The sequence below is a fragment of the Ovis canadensis genome, chromosome 2 (assembly GCF_042477335.2).
Source record: "Ovis canadensis isolate MfBH-ARS-UI-01 breed Bighorn chromosome 2, ARS-UI_OviCan_v2, whole genome shotgun sequence".
In the NCBI taxonomy this organism is placed as follows: domain Eukaryota; kingdom Metazoa; phylum Chordata; class Mammalia; order Artiodactyla; family Bovidae; genus Ovis; species Ovis canadensis.
The window spans coordinates 252,025,516-252,045,496 of record NC_091246.1 but is presented as its reverse complement, the minus strand read 5'-3'; the positions used below and the strand labels follow the sequence as shown (position 1 = coordinate 252,045,496).

The following is a 19,981-nucleotide window of genomic DNA, read 5'->3' as shown; positions in this document are numbered from 1 at the left end:
GGCCAGCAGGAGCTGCTCTTATCCAAGGTGGGAGAGGTGGAAGGCTGGGTTTTACTTGTAATAAGGACAGATGGAGACAAGCTAGACTTGGTACTTCACATCCCTTTTGCTTTTCCCTCAAGCCCATGAACTCGGGACCAAAGTGATCTCCATTTAGATGAGGGTGTTGAGGCTTAGGGAAGCGGCAGTGGTGGGGATTTGGCTCAGCCTGTCTGGTACAAAGCCTGTATTTCTAACCCCGTATACTCTACTGCCTTGTACTAGTTTGTTCTTACACTAGAAGTGCCTGTGAGCACCCTGACCCCCCCCCCCCAGCCCCCGCACACACACACACAGTTTGCCAAATGAATCGCTTTATTCAGAAGAGCCAACCAGGAATGTAGCCGCTACAGGTAAACATGGCGTTGGTCTTGATTCAAGAGTAGGAATTGGGAAACCGTCTCTGGCTGCCCAAGGAAGCAGGGGGAAGGAGCCAGCATACATGCCAGAACTTTGAGCTTCTCATTCTGGACAGAAAGCTTCAGTCTGGGGAGGAGAAGTGCTCCTGGCTGGTCTCTAGGGTGGGCGAGGGGTTTCCCGTCATTTGCTGGCGAATGTGGTTAGGGTAGGAAGTGGGGTGCTAGAGAAGGAAACTCGGCATTGGTTGGCAGGGTTTCCAGGATGAAGGCTTTTCAGCACTTGGGGGCACTCCCAAAGCACAGAAGGTTGTTGTAGTATTGGAATTTTTTATTGTAGGTCCTCCGGTTTTTATCGAAACAATCGGCAGCTTTTTTATCACATTGACACAGATGGCGCTTACAGTAGTCCTGATCGCCTGAAATCACAATAAACTAAATGTAGGATGGGGGTTTGTTAAAATTCTATGGATTCTTGTGTGAATTCTAGGGGAGAAGACACAGTCCCTGTTTTCCCAGTTTCTAGTCTGGAAGAAGCACCGATGTCCAGGTATTTCTGACTGATGGGGAGACAGAACTCCTGCCCTCAGGAAGCCCACACCCGGTCTCATGGGGTACCAGCAGTCATGCCCTGGGATGCTGTGAAAAGCCTTGCTGTTAGACGCTGTCTCTTTCTTCTCCCCAGAAGGTGTGTTCAGGTCCATAGCCCCTGGCCCCTGGGCTCTGGGAATGGGTCTTGATGGGTGAAAGCCAGCCATGGTCATCCCTGCTTCCTTAGCTATGATTAGTGTCTGGGGAGCACGTGCTCTTGCCCTGACCAGTGAGCCCCAAGGGAAAGTCTGTGGGGCACTTCCAGGAAGGATGAATTTCCTCTCAAAGAGAGAGATGTGCAAAGGGAAAGCCTCTCCTGTAGAGCGACCCATAACTCTCGGAGCCCTGACTGTGCCTTGGAATCACACTGCCAACGTGGCAGCACAGAGGCTGGGGAAGGACTGGACCCCTGGCACCACAGCGGAGGAGCGGCCCCGCCTTGGCGCTGCCCTCTCCCAGCTCTCTTCCAGGAGTCAGACCTCCTCACTCTCTGCACCTGTTAGGTGGGCATCCAGAGCCTGCGAAAGCCACAGAGCCCTGTGGCAGGTCATGATGGGAAGACATGATTTCTGATCTTAGAGACCTCAGGCTGTTGAGGAATAGTCCATGGTTTTTCCAAATCTCACTCATGAGTCAGTAGGTCTGGGGCACTAGGCAATTCCTTCCAGCCACCACCCATCTCTCTCCTCCCCTCCACAGCCAAACTTGCTCCAGAACTTTGTCTACACTCACGACCTCTCTTTACTTCCCACCCACCTTCCAACCCGCTCTAATCTGGCTTTGCCCTCACAGATCCATGGGAGCAACTCCCGCTGAGGTCCTCAGTGATCGTTCTGCCTCTGAACCCCAGGAGCCCGGTCAGCCCTTATCCTGGAGGACCCCTCTGTGAAACCTGCAGCTGTTAACCCTCTCCTCCTGGCCCACCCCTCGGCCTTCTTTTCTCCTCCCTTCCTTCTCTGACTGTCCCCGCTCTGTCTCCTTTCTGGGCCTTTAAACACCAGATGGGTGGGTACCTCCTCCCTCTGCAGCCGCCTCCTGCATCTGTGTCCAGATTTTCCCTTGAGCTGCCAGTTCCTTCATCCAGCTGCCTTCTGCCCATCTCTCTGGGTGTTCTGGAAGCTTCCAAACTCAACACGCTCCAAATGGAATGCCTCCTGCCCTCTCCTACCAGGCCCTCCTTGGTAGAACCATCCACACAATGGTATAGCCAACCCAGCAGCTCCCAGGCACCATAACCAATCCACCACGAAGCTCTACCAATCCGATCTCAAATGCATCTCGATGGCACTCTCCACCGCTTGCATCCTGACCCACCATTGCTAAAGCTCAAGGGCTTCCTGTCTCTCGTCTGCATCATGACAATGGCCCCCCACTTTCATCTGTGTGCATCTATCCTCAGACAGAGCAAGTGTGACATTCAAGTATTATTATACCACTCCTTTGGTTAAGAGCTCCCTAATTCTTTAGGACATAATCTAAATACAATACGGCCTGGAAACTTGACCTAGCCCCTTCCTGTCTCTCCGGCTTCATCACTCACCACCCTGTCTCATCCTCACCTTTTCCTTCAGCAGCACAGAATTGTTGCAGTTCCCTCTGGCCCCTTGTCCCTGATGTATCCTCTTGTAGGGATGTTCTCAATGCTCCTTCCCCTGACCCCTCTCAGCCTTGAAGACTCAGCTTGGAGATCACCACTTTCAGGAAGCTTCCAGGCTTCCATGACCCTCAGGCTGTGTTCAGAGCCCTGACCTTTTTCTTACTTCCCATCTGAGACTGTCATGTTAGATTTTGATTTTCTTTTCTTCTCAGTCCCCTATGAACTCCTTGCGACAGGGACACGGTCCCTTTTTTCTAGCTCGGACACCCAGTGCAGTGCCTGGCCCCGCGGACAGTCAGTAAAATGAACAGGCAAGGCTGGGTGGTGTTGTGGGTCTCTTTTCTTACCACAAACGATTTGGCCCCGTTGGAAAATAAAGTTGTAGCTCTGGAAGCTGGTGCGGCATCCGCGTTTTCTTAGGTTTTCGTAGCAGCAGTCACGTGCCCTGCAGCACCTGTGCCAAGAAGGAGCTATTGGGGCTGCCTCCCAGAAGCTCCAGGGAGCCCAGTGCCCTGTGGGCTCAGCCCCTTGGCTCTGGGACACTGGAATAGTTTACAGCAGAGCTTCCAACAAGCTGGCTGCTTTTTAGGCCGGGACTTCCTGGGTTCTGTGCTGATGGGACTAAAGCAGGAGGCTTCAGCTCCCACCCACACTGGGGCCACAAGTGGGCAGAGGGCAGGGAGGGCTGGGGGTGGCCTCACCGATCTGTTGCGTCCTTGGGGGTTCCTCTGTTACCCGCACCACAGTGGCAACCATAGAAGCTGTAAGTGGTCAGAAGGTCCTTTCCTGTCGTGAACTTGACCATTTTCTGGAAATCTGCCAAACTTCCATGGCCCTGCAGCAGGCCTGGAAGGACAGCAGCCAGTGACGGGGCCTGGGACCCTGTGGCCTCCCTCTGCCTCTCCCTGCCACCCCCTTGCCCCCACTTCTGAGAGAGGGCCAGATGCGGTGGGAAGGGAAGCCGGGGGAAGAGGGTGCCTCCCTCCCTGTGCTGAGCCCCTTGTGGCCAGAGGTCAGGTTCAACTCTTACCGATGGCTATGATCACTGCCAGCAGCAGGAGGGTCTTCATGCTGAGGGTTCTGTGGGGGAGAAATACAGACAGACCAGCCTAGATCCTCTAACAGGTGGTCCAGCTTCTGCCCCGGCCCCTGCTGTCCTGCTCACATTCAACGATCTTGATGGAGGGAGTCTTTCAAGGAGATCACAGACACGCTCTTCCATCCCAGGCGGGGTCCAGCGTGACTGCCTTCATCGGGCACACAGGACATGTGCAGGGGGTGCCTCCCAGCTTTGTTACATGACTCACTGGTCAAGACCACCTCCCCCCATGATATACTGCTGAGACGGCCATGCTCTTCACCCTCCTGAGAGTTTCTGGGGGGCTGTGACCCGGTCACCCCACTAAACTGGGAGATCCCAGAGGTCGTAGGCTGTGTGTCCCCCAGCATACGTAGCTTGCTCACCCCCACACTGGATTCAGGCTTGGGAATTCCGCCCATGGAGTCGGATCTGCAGTGGTTTTCTCCAGAACCAAAGCAGCACCACCTCTTTCCCCCTTACACTTGTATATGCACAAATGCACACTCACACACACTTCGTGTGCACACGCACACACACACACACACACTCTCTGTGCTCATCTACTAGTGTGGGCATCCTTTAAAGAATATATTCAAGTTCCAACACGACACACCTGTGCTCACCTGCCCTCTGGTCTCACCAAATCAGGCATGTGCAGACCTGTGCTCACACCTGAACACACACACACACACACACACACACACACACTATAGCCTCTCTTGAAGTCAGCCAGTGATCAGGGACTGGGTATTCATTTCTGGCTATTTGCTTCTCAGAGGATCCCAAGTTAAAATCTCCAAGTGACGGCCTTGTTTATTCTGAGCTCCAGTTAAATAGCTGATCCCTCTGGAAGCTTAGGGGTTGGTGGGGCAGGAAATAGGATGGGTGTATGGCCCGTTATTGGTCTCAGAGTTTGGCATGTCTCTTCCGCTAGGCGACCCTCTCTTTTGCCTCTCAGCTGGCCTTACAGAGCTGAGGTTTTTCCATCCTTACGTGCCATTGGCTAATGCCAAAACTGTGGATTATTTTGTCATCTTCCCTGTGGTTCTCTCTCTGAGTGAATAAATTCCCGTAACCAGGTCCGGGTGTGGTCCTCCTGAACCCACTTCCAGGAGAGGGCGAGGGCCATCTCCTGCTGACCAAGGAGTTTTCCTTTCTGCTGCTAAGCAGGCCGTCTGGGGATAAGAAGCACGCTATGTACTGGTATTCATTCATTCCATAAACCAGTCATTCACAGGAAGTAGTACTAAGGCTCTTCAAAGTGGCAGGAATCATGTAAGCCTCTCAGGAGGCGATGAGAACTTGTCCGGTGACCTGGGACCCTGGGGGCCCCAGCAGGGAACACACTGTAGGGGAGCAGGTGGTCCCTTCCTCCGACTGGGACCAGCGCCTCCACCCTCTCCTCTCGCTTCTCTATATCTCCTCCCCGCCGCACCCCCCCGCCCCGCCCACCTGGAGAAAGCCGGAGGCTGCCCTGGGATTTCCCCTCCACCCACAGCTGCCGCCTTGTCTCCTGTCTGTTTGGAGATGGAGCTGGTTGAGTCTCCTTGGATCTAATGCTGCTTCTTTTTCAGTCTCAGGGAAACAGTGACTCTAGTTTTCATTTCTGAAACTCTTTTCCAGCCCTTTAATAGTGCTCGAATTCAGCTCCCAAGGCCTTCAGTTAACACTTTCCAACACCCATCTCCCCAAAAGCCAGTGTGGCATGGCTATGTTGCCCATCACCATTCTGCCTGCTCCCCCCACCCCCACATTCCCCAGGCCCCTCTTCAGGTTAGACCCAGGAGACTGAATCTGGCTTAGAAGTGCTGAGGGCCACTGCCAGGCTGCAGTGAGGCAAATATGGGTGCCATGCCCCAGTCTTTCTGTGCCGCCCAGAATGGGACCGGAAGCTGGAGGCAGCTTGGGTCCCTGAGTCACAGCATGGGGGACACCCGTCGGAGAAAGGCCCGCAGACCCTCAGTGGTCTTTGTCTGCGTGAGAAATACAAGTTTCTTGTGTTAAACCACTGATCCTTGAGATCAGTGACTAGGAAAAACTATTGCATGGTAATCTCAACCCCTCAATAGCCAGGGCTATGGCTGGACAAGACGGTATGGTTGTTACTACTGCCAGAGGCCCTTCAGCAATAATCAGCAGAAAACTTTGAAAGAGTAAAGGTTTATTACTTACAGGACCTGGGACTTACACGGCGCACCTGGGACCCCACAGTGAGGTCAGAGTCGAGAGAGAGCTGGAGATCTCGGGTCTGGGGTTCTGTTTTTACTGGGGTCGAAGGCGGGGCCTAGGGTTTTGTGTGCTCACCCTTTATTGGTGAAGCTAAACCATGTAAGCGTCAGTGTAAAACATGGGAAGAGAAACAGCAGGTGGCCCCCAAATAGTCAAATTAACCAAAATCTCCAATACAAAGGCGCCTTAGTGAGGGGAGGCATATGGCCCTTTATGTAGTCATGTGGATGGCAAGGTGTTTATTCTAGACAGTGGTCTTTGAAGTGGGTGGCAGGCAATCAGAGGGTATCAATCCCTAATCTGAGGTTATCAGGAATTTACTTTACCCAAAAACTAAACAAACCCCCAAACAACTGTCAGGATGTTATGGAACCGAGGTCCGGCTGCTCAGCACTTGAAAGGCAATAAAGAAGACAGGTTGGTAGAAAGGAAAGTTTGTTTTATGTTGGATGCCGGGAAATGGGTGGGACAGGGTTGTGGAGGACAGCTGCCTGTCCAAAGCCAGACTCCTGAGAACAATCAGATAGAGACTTTTATAGAGAGGAAAAGCATTATATGTATAAACATGTATGTCAGCTCTCAGAATCATCTTGAAATTGGTCATCAGTGGTTTAACCAGCATCATATTGATTGTTTTAGGAACATTTTATCTTTACTGTTTTAGGAGCCCACAAAGCCTTCCCTTGTGGCTCAGCTGGTAAAGAGTCTGCCTGCAATATGGGAGACCTGGGTTTGATCCCTGGGTTGGGAAGATGCCCTGGAGAAGGGAAAGGCTACCCACTCCAGGCCCATTCTGGCCTGGAGAAGTCTATGGACTGTATAGTCCATGGGGTCTCAAAGAGTCGGACACGACTGAGTGGCTTTCTTCTTCTTTATTTTCTATAGTCAAAGCTCTGGGTTTTCCAGTAGTCATATACAGATGTGAGAGCTGGACCACAAAGAAGGCTGAAAGCTGAAGAATTGATACTTCAAATTGTAGTGCTGAGACTCCCTTGGAATGCAAGGAGATCAGATCAGTCAATTCTAAAGGAAATCAACCCTGAATATTCATTGAAAACACTGATGCTGAAGCTGAAGCTCCAATACTTTGGGCAACTGATGCCAAGAGCTGACTCATTGGAAAAGATCCTGATACTGGGAAAGATTGAGAGCAGGAGAAGGGGACGACAGAGGATGAGATGGTTCGATAGCATCACTCACTGAATGGACATGAATTTGAGCAAACTCCAGGAGACAGTGAAGGACAGGGAATCCTGGCATGCTGTAGTCCACAGAATCACAGAGTTGGACGTGACTTAGTGGCTGAGCAACAACAAGGCATTCATCTTTAGTTCCGTGGTTGGTTTGTTTCCCTTTCTGTGAAGCCAGATCTTAGAACTGTGGAGGCTTATGTCATAGGTATAGTCTGGTCACCACGTGGCTAACTTCTTCCACCTGGAGAGAGCTTCGGTTTCTATAAGACAGCTCTCGGGAGACGGCTCAGGATGTTTACTGCGGCCCTTGAGGAGGAACTAAAGATCCTTGTCTTGCTTAATGACTACGTTATTATTATTTGGTCTCCTTTGCCTGGAGAAGGCAATGGCACCCCACTCCAGTACTCTTGCCTGGAAAACCCCCTGGATGGAGGAGCCTGGCAGGCTGCGGTCCATGGGGCCGTAGAGTCGGACACGACGGAGCAACTTCACCTTCTTTCTTTCTTTGGCTGCTCTCCTTTGTTTCTGCACATTCTCACTTATCTGATTAAACTTACTCTTTGGCTCAGATTTTTCCACAGACAAAAAGCAGATAGGGGACGTAGAGGGGGCCAGGACCGCAGGGTCCAAGGCTTTCCCCGTCGTAGTCCATCCACACTGACTCACAGCCGCCTCGGGCAGTGTTCGTCTTGAAGATACAGTTTTCCTGAAGAGCTAGGCCTGTATCGAGCATTGACTTGTGTCCCCACCAAATTCCTGTGTTGAAGGAATTTGTTTACTGGGTTTACTCTCCTCTGTCACTTTCATCAAGAGGCTCTTTAGTTCCTCTTCATTTTCTGCCATAAGGGTGGCGTCATCTGCATATCTGAGGTTATTGATATTTCTCCCGGCAATCTTGATTCCAGCTTGTGCTTCATCCAGCCTGGCATTTCTCATGATGTACTCTGCATATAAGTTAAACAAGCAGGGTGACAATATACAGCTTTGACGGACTCCTTTCTCAATTTGGAACCAGTCCGTTGGTCCATGTCTGATTCTAATTGTTGCTTATTGACCTGTATACAGGTTTCTCAGGAGGCAGGTCAGGTGGTCTGGTATTCCCATCTCTTTAAGAATTTTCCACAGTTTGTAATCCACACAGTCAAACCCATCTGGGTGGTGGTCAAAACCATCCCTAGGAAAAAGAAATGCAAAAGGCTAAATGGCGGTCTGAGGCAGTCTTACAAATAGCCAAGAAAAGAAGAGAAGCTTTGCAACAGCCAGGACATGGAAGCAACCTAGATGTCCATTGGCAGATGAATGGATAAGAAAGCTGTGGTACATATAGACGATGGACTATTACTCGCTATTAAAAAGAATGCATTTGAATCAGTTCTAATGAGGTGGATGAAACTGGAGCCTATTATACAGAGTGAAGTAAGTCAGAAAGAAAAACACCAGTACAGTATATTAACACATATATATGGAATTTAGAAAGATGGTAACCATGACCCTGTATGCGAGACAGCAAAAGAGACACAGATGTAGAGAACAGACTTTTGGACTCTGTGGGAGAAGATGAGGGTGGGATGATCTGAGAGAATAGCATTGAAACATGGATATTACTGTATGTGAAATAGATCGCCAGTCCAGGTTCGATGCATGAGACAGGGCGCTCAGGGCTGGTGTACTGGGATGACCCTGAGGGATGGGGTGGGGAGGGAGGGGGAAGGAGGGTTCAGGATGGGGGACACATGTACACCCATGGCTGATTCATGTCAATGTATGGCAAAACCCACCACAATACTGTAAAGTAACTAGCCTCCAATTAATATAAATAAATTAATTTAAAAAAAAAAGAAGAGAAGCAAAAGGCAAAGGAGAAAAGGACAAGATTTCATGGTGGGCCTAATGCGGTATGCCCTTCATGGGTCACTGCCTTGTTGTGGCAAAGCGGCTTGCATAACTCAATGAAGCTGTGAGCCATGTCGTGCAGGGTCATCCAGGATGGACCGGTCACAGTGGGAGTTCTGACAGCACGCCGTCCACCGGAGGAGGGAATGGCAAACCGCCCCAGCGTACTTTCTGTGGAAACCTCGTGAACGGACACCGCCCCAGTGTACTTGCTGTGGGAACCTCATGAACGGACAGAAAGATTTGACACCAAAAGACGAGTTCCCCAGGTTGGAAGGTGTCCAATGTGCTGCTGGGCAAGAGTGGAGGATAACTGCTAATGGTCCCAGAGAGAATGCAGCAGCTGGGCCAAAGCGGAAATGATGCCCAGCGGTGGATGAGGCTGGTGATGAAAGTAAAACCCGATGCTGCAAGGAACAGTATCTCATAGGAACCTGGATTGTTAGGAACATGAATCAAGGTAAGGTGGACGTAGTCAAGCAGGGGATGGTAAGAATAAACATTGATATCTTAGGAATCAGTGAACTAAAATGGATGGGAATAAGTGAACTTAATTCAGATGACCATTATATATAATACTGTGGGCGAGAGTCCCATAGAAGAAATGGAGTAGCCCTTATAATAATAAAAAGAAGAGTCCAAAATGTGGTACTTGGGTGCAACTTCAAAAATGACAGAATGATCTTGGTTCGTTTTCAAGGCAAGCCGTTCAACACCACGGTAATCCAAATCTATGCCCCTACTACCAATGCCGAAGAAGCTGAAGTTGATCCGTTCTTTGAAGACCTAGAAGACCTCCCAGAACTAATACCAGAAAAAAGATATTTTATTCATCACTGAGGATTGGTATGCAAAAGTAGGAAATCAAGAGATGCCGGGAGTAACAGGCAAGTTTGGCCTTGCAGAACAAAATGAAGCAGAACAAAAGCTAACTGAATTCTGCCAAGAGACTGCATTGTCAGAGAAAATACCTTTTTTCAACAACACAAGAGATGACTTTATACATGGACATCACCAAATGGCCAATACCGAAATCAAATTGACTACATTCTTTGTAGCTGAAGATGAAGAAGCTGTATACAGTCAGCAAAAACAAGACTTGGAGCTGACTATGGCTCAGATCATCAACTTCTCATAGCAAAGTTCAGACTTAAATAAAGTGAGGAAAACCAGTAGGCCAGCCAGGTATGACTTAAGTCAGATCCTTTTTGAACGTGCAGCAGAGGTAATGGATAGATTCAAGGGATTAGGTCTGGTAGACAGAGTGCCTGAAGGACTATGGATTGAGGTCTATAGTATCGCACAGGAGGCAGCAAGCAAGGCCACCCCAAAGAAAAAGGAAAGCAAGAAGGCAAACTGGTTATCAGAGGCTCCTCTGTCCGTGGGGTTCTCCAGGCAAGAGTACTGGAGTGCATTGCCATGCCCTTCTCCAGAGGATTGCCCTGACCCAGGGACTGAACCCAGGTCTCCTGCATTGCAGGCAGATTCTTAACCAACTGAGCTGCAGGGAAGTCCTAGCTAAAGAAAGAAGAGAATTGAAATGCAAGGGAGAAAGGGAAAGAACTAATTTATGCGACTAAAGCACTAATTTATGCACCTAAACGCAGATTTCTGAAGAACAGTACGGAGAGAAAAGAAGGCCTTCAATGAACGGGGTATAAAACTAGAAGAAAACACCAGAAGGGGAAAGACCAGAGATCTCTTGGGGAAAACTGGAGATATCAAGGGAAAATTTTGCCCAAAGATGGGCACAATCAAGGGCATAAACGGTAGGGACCTAGTAGACACTGAAGTGGTCAAGAAGTGATGGAAAGAATACTTGGAAGAACTGTATAAGGAAGATCCTAATGAACCGGACGGCTGCGATGGTGTGTTCAGCCGCCCAGAGCCAGACTTTGTGCAGAGCAGAGTCAAGCGGGCCTTGGGAAGTACTGCTGTTAATGAAGTCAGAGGATGCTACGGAATCCCAGTAGAACTATCCAAAGCCCTAAGGGATGACACCAGCGAGTGCTGCATTCATGATGTCAGCAGATCTGGAAGACCCAGCAGTGGCCACAGAGCCGGAAAAGGCCAGGCCTCATCCCAGTCCCCAGGAAGGGTAGTGCTGAAGCGTGTGCTCACCGTTGGACAGTTGCACTCTTCTCCCACGCTAATAAGGTCATGCTTAAAATCTTGCATGCTAGGCTTCAGCCTTACGCAAACCAAGAACTTCCAGATGTCCAAGCTGGCTTTGGAAAAGGAAGAGGAACCAGGTATCACATTGCCAACATTCGCGGGATCACTAGGTAATTCTAGAGAGACATCCACCTGTTTCCTGACTACGCCAAAGCCTTTGACTGTGTGGATCACAATAAACTGTGGAAAGCTCTTATAGAGATGGCAATAGCAGACTCTCTTACCTTCTCCTGATAAACCTGTATGCAGGCCAAGATGCAACAGCCAACCCTGCTGGAACAGCTGATTGACTCAAGATCGAGAAAGGAGTACGACAAGGCTGTCTGCTGTCACCCTGTTTGTTTAACCTATACGCTGAGCACATTGTGAGAAATGCCAGGCTGGATGAGTTACAAGCTGGAATCAAGACAGGTGAGAGAAGCATCAACAACCTCAGATATGCGTGTGATATCACCCTAATGGCAGAAAGTGATGAGCAACTACAGAGCATCTTGATTAGGGTGAAGGAGGAGAGGGAAAGAGCTGCCTTAAAACCAAATATTGTAAAGTAATTAACCTCCAGTTAAAATAAATAAATTTATTCTAAAAAAAAAAAACCTAAGATCACGGTCCCATTGGTTCATGGCAAATAGAGGGGGAAAAGGTAGAAACAGCATCAGATTTCCTGTGTTTTGGGCTCTAAAATCACTGCAGGTGGTGACTGCAGCCACAAAGTCAGAAGATGTTTGCTTCTTGGCAGGAAAGCTATGACAGTGTGTTGAAAACAGAGACATTTTTCTGCTAGCAAAGGTCTGTACAGTCCTTTGTTGTGAGAGCTGAACTGTAAGGAAGGCGGAGCACCGAAGAATTGATGCCTTCGAACTGTGGTGCTGAAGAAGACTCCTGAGAGTCCCATGGAGACTCAAGGAGATCAAACCAGTCAAACTTAAGGGGCATCAACCCTGAAGGGGTTGGAAAGACTGATGCTGAAACTCCAGTACCCTGGTCATCTGATGCTGACAGCTGACTCACTGGAACAGTTCCCCATGCTGGGAAAGATTGAGGGCAGACGGAGAAGAGGGCGTCAGAGGATGAGATGGCTGGACAGCATCACCGATGCAATGGACGTGAACTTGGACAAACTTTGGGAGATGGTGAGAGACAGAGAGGCCTGGCAGAGACCGAGGTGGGGATGATTTATAAACCAAGGAATCCTAAAGATGGACAGGACACCACCAGAGCCTGGGGCGAGGAAGGGACAGACCCTCCCCACAGTCCTCAGAAGACACCAGCCTCGCTGGCACCTTGATCTGAGACTCCTGGCCACCAGAACTGAGAGAGCAGAAATTTCTATTGTAGCTTTCTATTACGCTACTCAGGTTGTGGTACCTGGTACAAATTCCTACCAAATAAAAAACCCTCAGGTCATCTCCGGGTCTCTGCAACCTGGGATTTGGTTGTGGCCATCAAACCATCAGCCACCCCAACAGGGCACCCCGAGGGGGTTCAGGATGGAGAAGAAAGAGGGCACGGGCTCTGCCAGGCAAGGGGCTGACCACAGGCGTGAGTGTGGCAGGCCCAGACTCTTGCCTCTTCCCACACTTGGAAAAGTGACAAATTCATTAATTTGCGATATCTGGTTTTCCTTTAGTTGGCAGTAATCTGATGTTTGACTCCCTGGGCATTTTTGTTTGCTTGCTTGTTTTGCAAAAGCACCTACATATCCTGGCTCCTCCTTACCCTTGAGGACAGTCCTCAGACCTACCCGAGAGGCTGTATCCAGGCTGAAGTCCTCAGTAATGCCCCCAATAAAACATAATTCTCAACATTTAGGTTCTACAGTTTTTTTTCCCATCAACAGATTTTTGCTTCTCATGCCCATTTGTTTTAGGCCGAAATGAAGTTCAGAGGTGATGGGCTAGAACGTGGCCTTTTGATAAGCACCCCAGCTCCAGAATACTGTTGCTTCTGTGGCAGGCAGACCACCCCACCCCGTACATCCTGGGGGCCCTGGTACCATGTCTAGGTCCCCGCACTCAAGGACTCTGATGATGTCACACTGCCTCTCCTCGTCCATCTCTTCAGGATTTTCCCTAAGAATTCAAAGTCCATGGTTTAGCTTCTTGTTCTGCCACCTTTATCCAAGGACTAATTTAGCACTTGGAATCCATTACTGTGAAAAGAAATACTCTCACAGGACTTGCATTTTAGTGGAGAGAGACAGACAAGAAAACAAAAGATACAATTGGTGAATGGTATACAACTGGTCCTTGAAGGGCTTGGGGGTTAGGGGCACGGACCCTCTGCACAGTCAGAAATCTGAGTGGGCCCTCAGTATCCATGATTCCCCATATATATGGATTCAACCAACCTTGGGTTACATATCACTGTAGTGCCTATGATTGAAAAAAATTCTGTGTGTAAATGGACCTGTACAATTCAAATCCTTGTTGTTCAAGAGTCAACTGTGCATTCGAGAGCGAGCTTATGGCTGCTGGGGAAGGTTGGGGAGAAGGAATAGTTAGGGAATTTGGGATGGACATGTACATTCTCCTATATTTAAAATGGATATCCAATGAAGGCTTTCTGTATAGCCCATGGAACTCAGCTAAATGTTATGTGGCAGGCTGGATGGGAGGGGAGTTTGGGGGAGAATGGATACATGTATATGCATGGCTGAGACCCTTCGCTGTTCCCCTGAAACTGCCACAATATTGTTTGTTAGTCTGCAAACCCCTATAGCAAATAGAAAGTTAAAAAAATAAGAGAGTCAACTGTGGAATGTTTGGTGAAGCTGAGAGAAAGGGGCGTCTGTGCTGGGGCAGTGGAAGCGTCACGGGGGAAGAAGACTGCTTACTTCATATGGGATGGACGAGCTCCAGTGGGATAGTGAGTGCTCAGAAAAGTTTTCTTAAGTTTTAATAATTAGAAGAGTCAGCCTATTATCAGTGGTCACTTCCAACGGCAGTATTATGGATGGACCTCTTCTGTACTCTGTTTCCTAATCTTCCCTTTGTGAGGAGAAATTACTCATGACTCTTCTTTTTAGAAAAATCTTCTAATTAGAAAATACATTTACAAGAAAGTAAAGAAACTCTGGGCTTCCCTGGTGGCTCAGCTAGTAAAGAAGCCACCTGCAATGTGGGAGACCTGGGTTCGATCCCTGCTTTGGGAAGATCCCCTGGAGAAGGGAAAGGCTCCCCACTCTAGTATTCTGGCCTAGAGAATCCCATGGACTGTATAATCCATGGGGTCGCAAAGCGTCGGACACTGAGTGACTCTCACTCTGTAAGAAAACAATAACCAGAAGCCTCATTGAAATGCAGTCAGGGGACCAGAAGGGGGAGCTCTCACACCCTGGAAGGACAGAAGAGCCCAAGAAAGAAGGAAAGAAAGACTCTCTCAGAAAAGACTCCGCCATGGAAAGACGCAGACTCTGCTTCCTAGAGCCCTTCCCCACTGTACACAGCCAGCGGCTCTGATGACAATTATTAAAGAATACAGGTCCACGTGGGAATATCTCAGAGGAACCCAGGATAACAAGAAGGGAATTAGCACCCCAGTGAGGGCAGGACCAGCTATCTACTTTGTGGGTCCCAGTGCAGAATAAAATGCTGGATTCCACATCCTGAACCACACTGCGATGGCTGGGACAGAGCCGTGAACTGGGCGCAGTGCCCACTGGGACTCTGCCTGGGTCACAAGCCCAGGAAGCCAGCCCTGGGCCAGGGGGTAAATGCTCGGAGAGTGCCGGTGGTGGTCTGAATTCCCAATACATTGACCCACCTTCAGCAGGCTGGCAACGTGGGAGAACATACCTTACAGAAGACGGGCCTGTGCCTCCCCAGATCAAGAGCAGTCCTGCTGTTTGCCCCCAGCTGGCCGGCAGGAGCTGCTCTTGCCCAGGGAAGGAGGCTGGAAGGCTGGGTTTTACTCACAGTGAGAAGCACAGATGTGGGCACGCCAGGCCCAGGGCTTCACACCGGGTATCCCTTTTCCATCTTTAACAAGCCTGTGCACTTGGTACCAAAGTGTGGTCTACTTAGATAAGGGCACTAGGCTTATGGGAGTGGTGGTGGGGCTCTGACTCAGCCGTTCTCACTCTAAGGCTGGTATTTTTAACCCTTTATATTTGATTGCCTTGTACTAATTTGTTCTTGCACTAGAAGAGCCAGGGAGCACAACACACATACACACACACTCACTCATACACACACACTCACACACACTCACACACACACATGCTCACACACACACACACTCACACATACACTCACACACACACTCACACACCCACTCACACACTCACACCCACTCACACACACATTCACACATACACACACTCACTCACACACACACTCACAAATGTGCACAATTTGCCAAATGAATTGCTTTATTCAGAAGAGTCAACCAGGAGTGTGGCTGCCTCAGCAGAACGTGACATTGGCGCTGACGAGGAGTGGACCGGTGGAAAAATGGCCTGCTTCCCAAGGAAGCTGGGGAAGGGGCTGGGCATCCACGCCCAGACTTGAGCGTCTCCTTCTGGACAGAGGCTTCTGTTTGGGGTGAGAAGACCTCCTGACTTGTGTCTAGGATGGGAGAGGGGGTTTCCTTCATTTGCCAGGGCACCTGGCTAGGCTAGGGAGTGGGGAGCTAAGTGGAAACTCGGCTTTAGGAGGCAAGGTGTCCAGGCTCAGGGGCTTCTCAAGCACTTGGGCGTACTCCACTGATGGTTGCTGTAGTATTGGAGCTTTTTATTATAGGTCTTCATGTTTCTTGCAAAACAAATGATAGCTATTTGATCACATTTGCACCATTGACATTTAAAGTAGGTCCGATCCTCTAAAATCACAAGAAAATAAGCACGGGATGAGTGTGTGTGTGCCAAGTCACTTCAGTTGGGTCCAACTCTTTGTGACCCTGTGGACTGTAGCCCAGCAGGCTCCTCTGTCCAGGGGATTCTCTGGGAAAGATACTGTCCTCCAGGGGATCTTCCAGACCCAGAGATGGAAGCTGAATCTCTTATGTCTCCTCTGTTGACAGGAAGATTCTTTACCACTCGTGCCACCCAGGAAGACCAAACACCAGATGGGGCTTCGTTAATATTCTAGGGTTTTTTGTGGGAAACCTGGGGGATAGACACAGCCTGTGTTCTCCCAGGGCTTCTAGTCTGGGAAAAGCACCGATGTCCAGATATTTCCAACTGATAAGGAGACAGAATTGCTGCCCGCAGGAAGCCCACACCCCGTCTGATGGGGACAGCAGCAGCTGAGCACTGGGATTCTGTGAAAAACCTCTCTGTTAGCCCTTGTCTTTTCATCTCCATAGCTGTGTTTTCAGATGCAAAGCCCCTGGCCCCTGCGTCGGGGAATGGTTGATAGGTGTAAACCAGTCATGGTCGTTCTGGTTTCCTCTGTAGAGATTAGTGTAAGCGAAGTATGTGACCTTGCCCTGGCCAGTGAGCCACGAGGGAGAGCCTGCTGGGGCTTCCAGGGACGGTTAATTTCCTCTCTCAGAGAGAGAGACGTGTAAAGGGAAGGCCTCTTCCACAGGGTGAAGCCGCAACCCTTGGCGCTCTGAGCGTGCCTTAGCGTCACATTGCCAACGTGGCAGAGAGGCTAGGAACGGCCGGGCTCTTGTCGACACAGCTGGGAAAGCTGCCCCAGTTCTGACACTGTGCTCTCCATTCTTCTGCTACAGGAAAGTCGGACTTCCTCATTGTCGGAGCCTCTGTTGGCTGGGGATTTTGATGCTTGCTAGCTAGATCCTTCTAAGGGCACGTAACTCAATGGAAAGGTTATGACAGGGAGATAAAATTTCTGATTTTAGGGAACTCAGGCTTTTGGGGAATAGTCCATGGTGTCTGAAAACTGCGCTCATGGGTCAGCTGTCTGGGGCCCTGGGAAATCCCTTTCAGCCACCATCCCATCGCCCTGCTCTCCTTCAGGCAAACTTGCTCTAGATGGCGGTCTGCATTTCTTATCTCTGCGTCACTTCCCACCCACCTTCCAACCCGCTCTAATCTGGCTTTGCCCTCACAGTCTCATGGAAACAGCCCCCACCGAGTCCTCAGCAGTCTTCGTGCCTCTAAATCCAAGGAGCCTGCTCAGCCCTTATCCTGGATGACCCCTCTGTTAAACTGGCTGCTGTTAATCCTCTCCTCCTGGCCAGCTCCTTGACCTTGGCTCATCTCCTCTCTCTCTGACTGTCTTCTCTCTCTTCTTTCTGGGCCTTTAAGCATCAAATAAAGCATCAAATGGGGGTTGGGGGAGGGGCGGTACGTCCAGCTCTCTTGTCTCTGCAGCCGCCTCCTGAGTCTGTGTCCAGACCCTCCCTTGAGCTGCCAGTTCCTTTATCCAGCTGCCTGCTGCCCATCTCCCTGGGTGTTCTGGAAGCTTCCAAACTCAACATGCTCCCTATGGAACTCCTCTTGCTGTCTCCTACCAGGCCCTCCTCAGTTCTATGACTGACACAGTCGTATAACCAACCAACAATCCCACTCCACCACCAAGCTCTGTTGATTCTGTCTCAAAGATATCTTGATAGTACTTGCCACCTCTTGCATCCTGACCACCATTGCTATAGGTCAAGCTCTTCCTGTCTCTTTTCTGCATCATGACAATGTCACCCTCCCCTTCTGTTTCCATCCACCCTCAGCCCGAGCAAGTCCTCTGAAATGCATGTCTGGTCATGTCACTCCTTTCCCCAAGAGCTCGCTAATGCTTCAGGACAAAATGTAAATAGAACCCGACACCTTTCTCTCCAGCATTATTGCTCACCACTCTTCCTCACATTTCCCTCCCACAGCACAGAACTGCTACAGCCCCCTCTGGCCCCCTGGACCCTGCTGTGTCGTCTTGGTGGGATGCCCCAGCCCTCCTTCCCCTTGACTCCTCTCCGCCTTGAGGCTGCAGCTTGGAGGTCACCATTCTGAGGAGCCTTCCTCCACCCTCAGGCTGTGCTCAGAGCCCCGCCCTCGTCCTGACTGCGTATCAGAGTCTACTGTGTTGATTTTCCTTTTCCTTACTTCCCACTCAACCGTGAGCCCTTGAGGCAGAGACCTTTGTATCTAGCTCTGGTGCCCGGCACAGCAAACACACAGGAAAATGAACAAAGGAGGCTGGGAACTATGGAAATGAACAAGCAAAGTAAAGCAAATGAACAAAGGAGCCTGGGAGCAGTTGTGGAGCTCGTTCTCGCCACAGATGATTTGGCCGTGCCAACAGCTTTAAATTTCAGGAACGTGGTGCCTTACCCGTGACTCTGCAGCTTTCTGTACCACCAGCCATGCGTCCAGCAGCTCCTGCGACAAGGCTGAGCTATCGGGGCTGCCTCCCCACGCTCCAGGGAGCCCGGTGCCCCGTGGTCTCTGCCCGCATTGGGAGAGACCCAGGGACATGGGAATAGTTTAGAGCACCGTTTCCACCAGGCTGGCTGGTTTTTCAGCCGGAACTCCCTGGAGTTCTTTGACGATGGCGTGAGCCTTCAGCTCCCCCCCCAGCTGGGGCCACAGGTGGGCAGAGGGCTGGTCTCACCATCTGGGGCGTGGTCTCACCAAGCTGTTGCGTCCTCGGGGGATTCTCTGCCACCCACTCCGCAGTAGCAGCCGCGGGCACCGTAACTGAACAGGGCTCCCTTTCCTGCTGTGTGCTTGATCGTTGTCCCCAAATCCACCGTATCTCCATGGACCTACAGGAGGACTGGAAGGAGAATGGCTGGTGATGGGGCCTGGGACAGTGCGCACTCCTCTGCTTCTCTCTGCCAACCCCTTTCCCCTCCCCACAGAGAGGGGCCCGGATGCAGTGGGAAGACAGCCTTGGGATTGAAAGTGCCTCCCTCCCGGGGCTGCTCCCCTTCTGGGAGTAGGGTCAACTCTTACCAAAGGCCGTGATCACTGCCAGCAGCAGGAGGGTCTTCATGTTCAGGGTTCTGTGGGGGAGAAATACAGATAGGACGGCCTGGATGACTCTTCCAGGGGAACACTAACTTCTGCCCAGAATACTACGGTCCTGCTCACATTCGGCAGTTCAGATGAAGCGAGTATTTAAAGAACTCGCAGGCTTGCTTCTCAATCCGGGCAGGTCCAGCGTGACAGCCGTCATCAGACGCAGAGTACACGTGGAGGGGGTGCTTCCCAGATTTGGTAAACATTTCACTGCTCAAGACCACCCCTCACCCCATGAAACCCGGAGACCTTCATGATTCTCATTTGAATAAGTGTTCCTGGAAGGTTGTGACCAGGCCATCAGAAGAAACTTGGAGATCTCTGAGGTCTAAGCTGTGTGTCCCCCATTAGATATATCTTACTCACCTTCCACACTGGAGTCAAGGCTTGGGAATTCCACTCATGGCGTCGGATCCGTAGTGTTTTTCTCCAGAAATAAAGCATCATCCTCTCTTTGAACCCTTACACAGGGACATGCACAAACACACACACACGTGTGCACACACACAGTCTTGAGCTCATCTACTAGTGCAGACATTCTTTTGCGTAAGTTATTCGTGCATGCACACAACACGCTTGTGCACACCACACCCTCTCGTCTCACCAAATCAAGCACGTGCAGTCTTGCACTCACATGGACGCACATGGGCACCACAGCCACTCTGGAAGGCGGCCAGGGATCAGGGACTGGGTCTTCATTTCCGGCTATTTACTTATCAGAGGATCCTGAGTTGACGGCTCCTAGTGACTGCCTTGTTTATTCCTAACTCCAGTTAAATAGCTGATCCTTCCTGGAGCTTGGGATTGGTGGGGTAGGGGACAGGTGGGGATACCACCAGTTCCTGGACTCAGACTTTGAAATGCCACTGCCCCTAGGCAATCCTCTTTTTCCCGTCTCATCGA

General features: G+C 50.3%; 1 protein-coding gene and 1 long non-coding RNA gene across 2 annotated transcripts; one reads left to right on the top strand and one right to left on the bottom strand.

Annotated features, from left to right (window-relative positions):
- Positions 1 to 336: 336 nt before the first annotated feature.
- Positions 337 to 3,657, bottom strand: LOC138433062 (phospholipase A2, membrane associated-like). Its single transcript, XM_069575098.1, has 4 exons — positions 3,614 to 3,657; positions 3,285 to 3,429; positions 2,931 to 3,037; positions 337 to 814 (listed from the first exon to the last, which is right to left on the bottom strand). The coding sequence occupies exons 1-4, from the start codon at positions 3,651 to 3,653 to the stop codon at positions 672 to 674; spliced, it is 435 nt and encodes a 144-aa protein (XP_069431199.1). The 5' UTR covers positions 3,654 to 3,657; the 3' UTR covers positions 337 to 671.
- An 11,632-nt stretch (positions 3,658 to 15,289) lies between these two features.
- Positions 15,290 to 19,537, top strand: LOC138433064 (uncharacterized). The gene is made up of 2 exons (XR_011254125.1): positions 15,290 to 15,698; positions 17,941 to 19,537. It is a non-coding gene; the product is annotated as an uncharacterized lncRNA (long non-coding RNA).
- Positions 19,538 to 19,981: the final 444 nt, after the last annotated feature.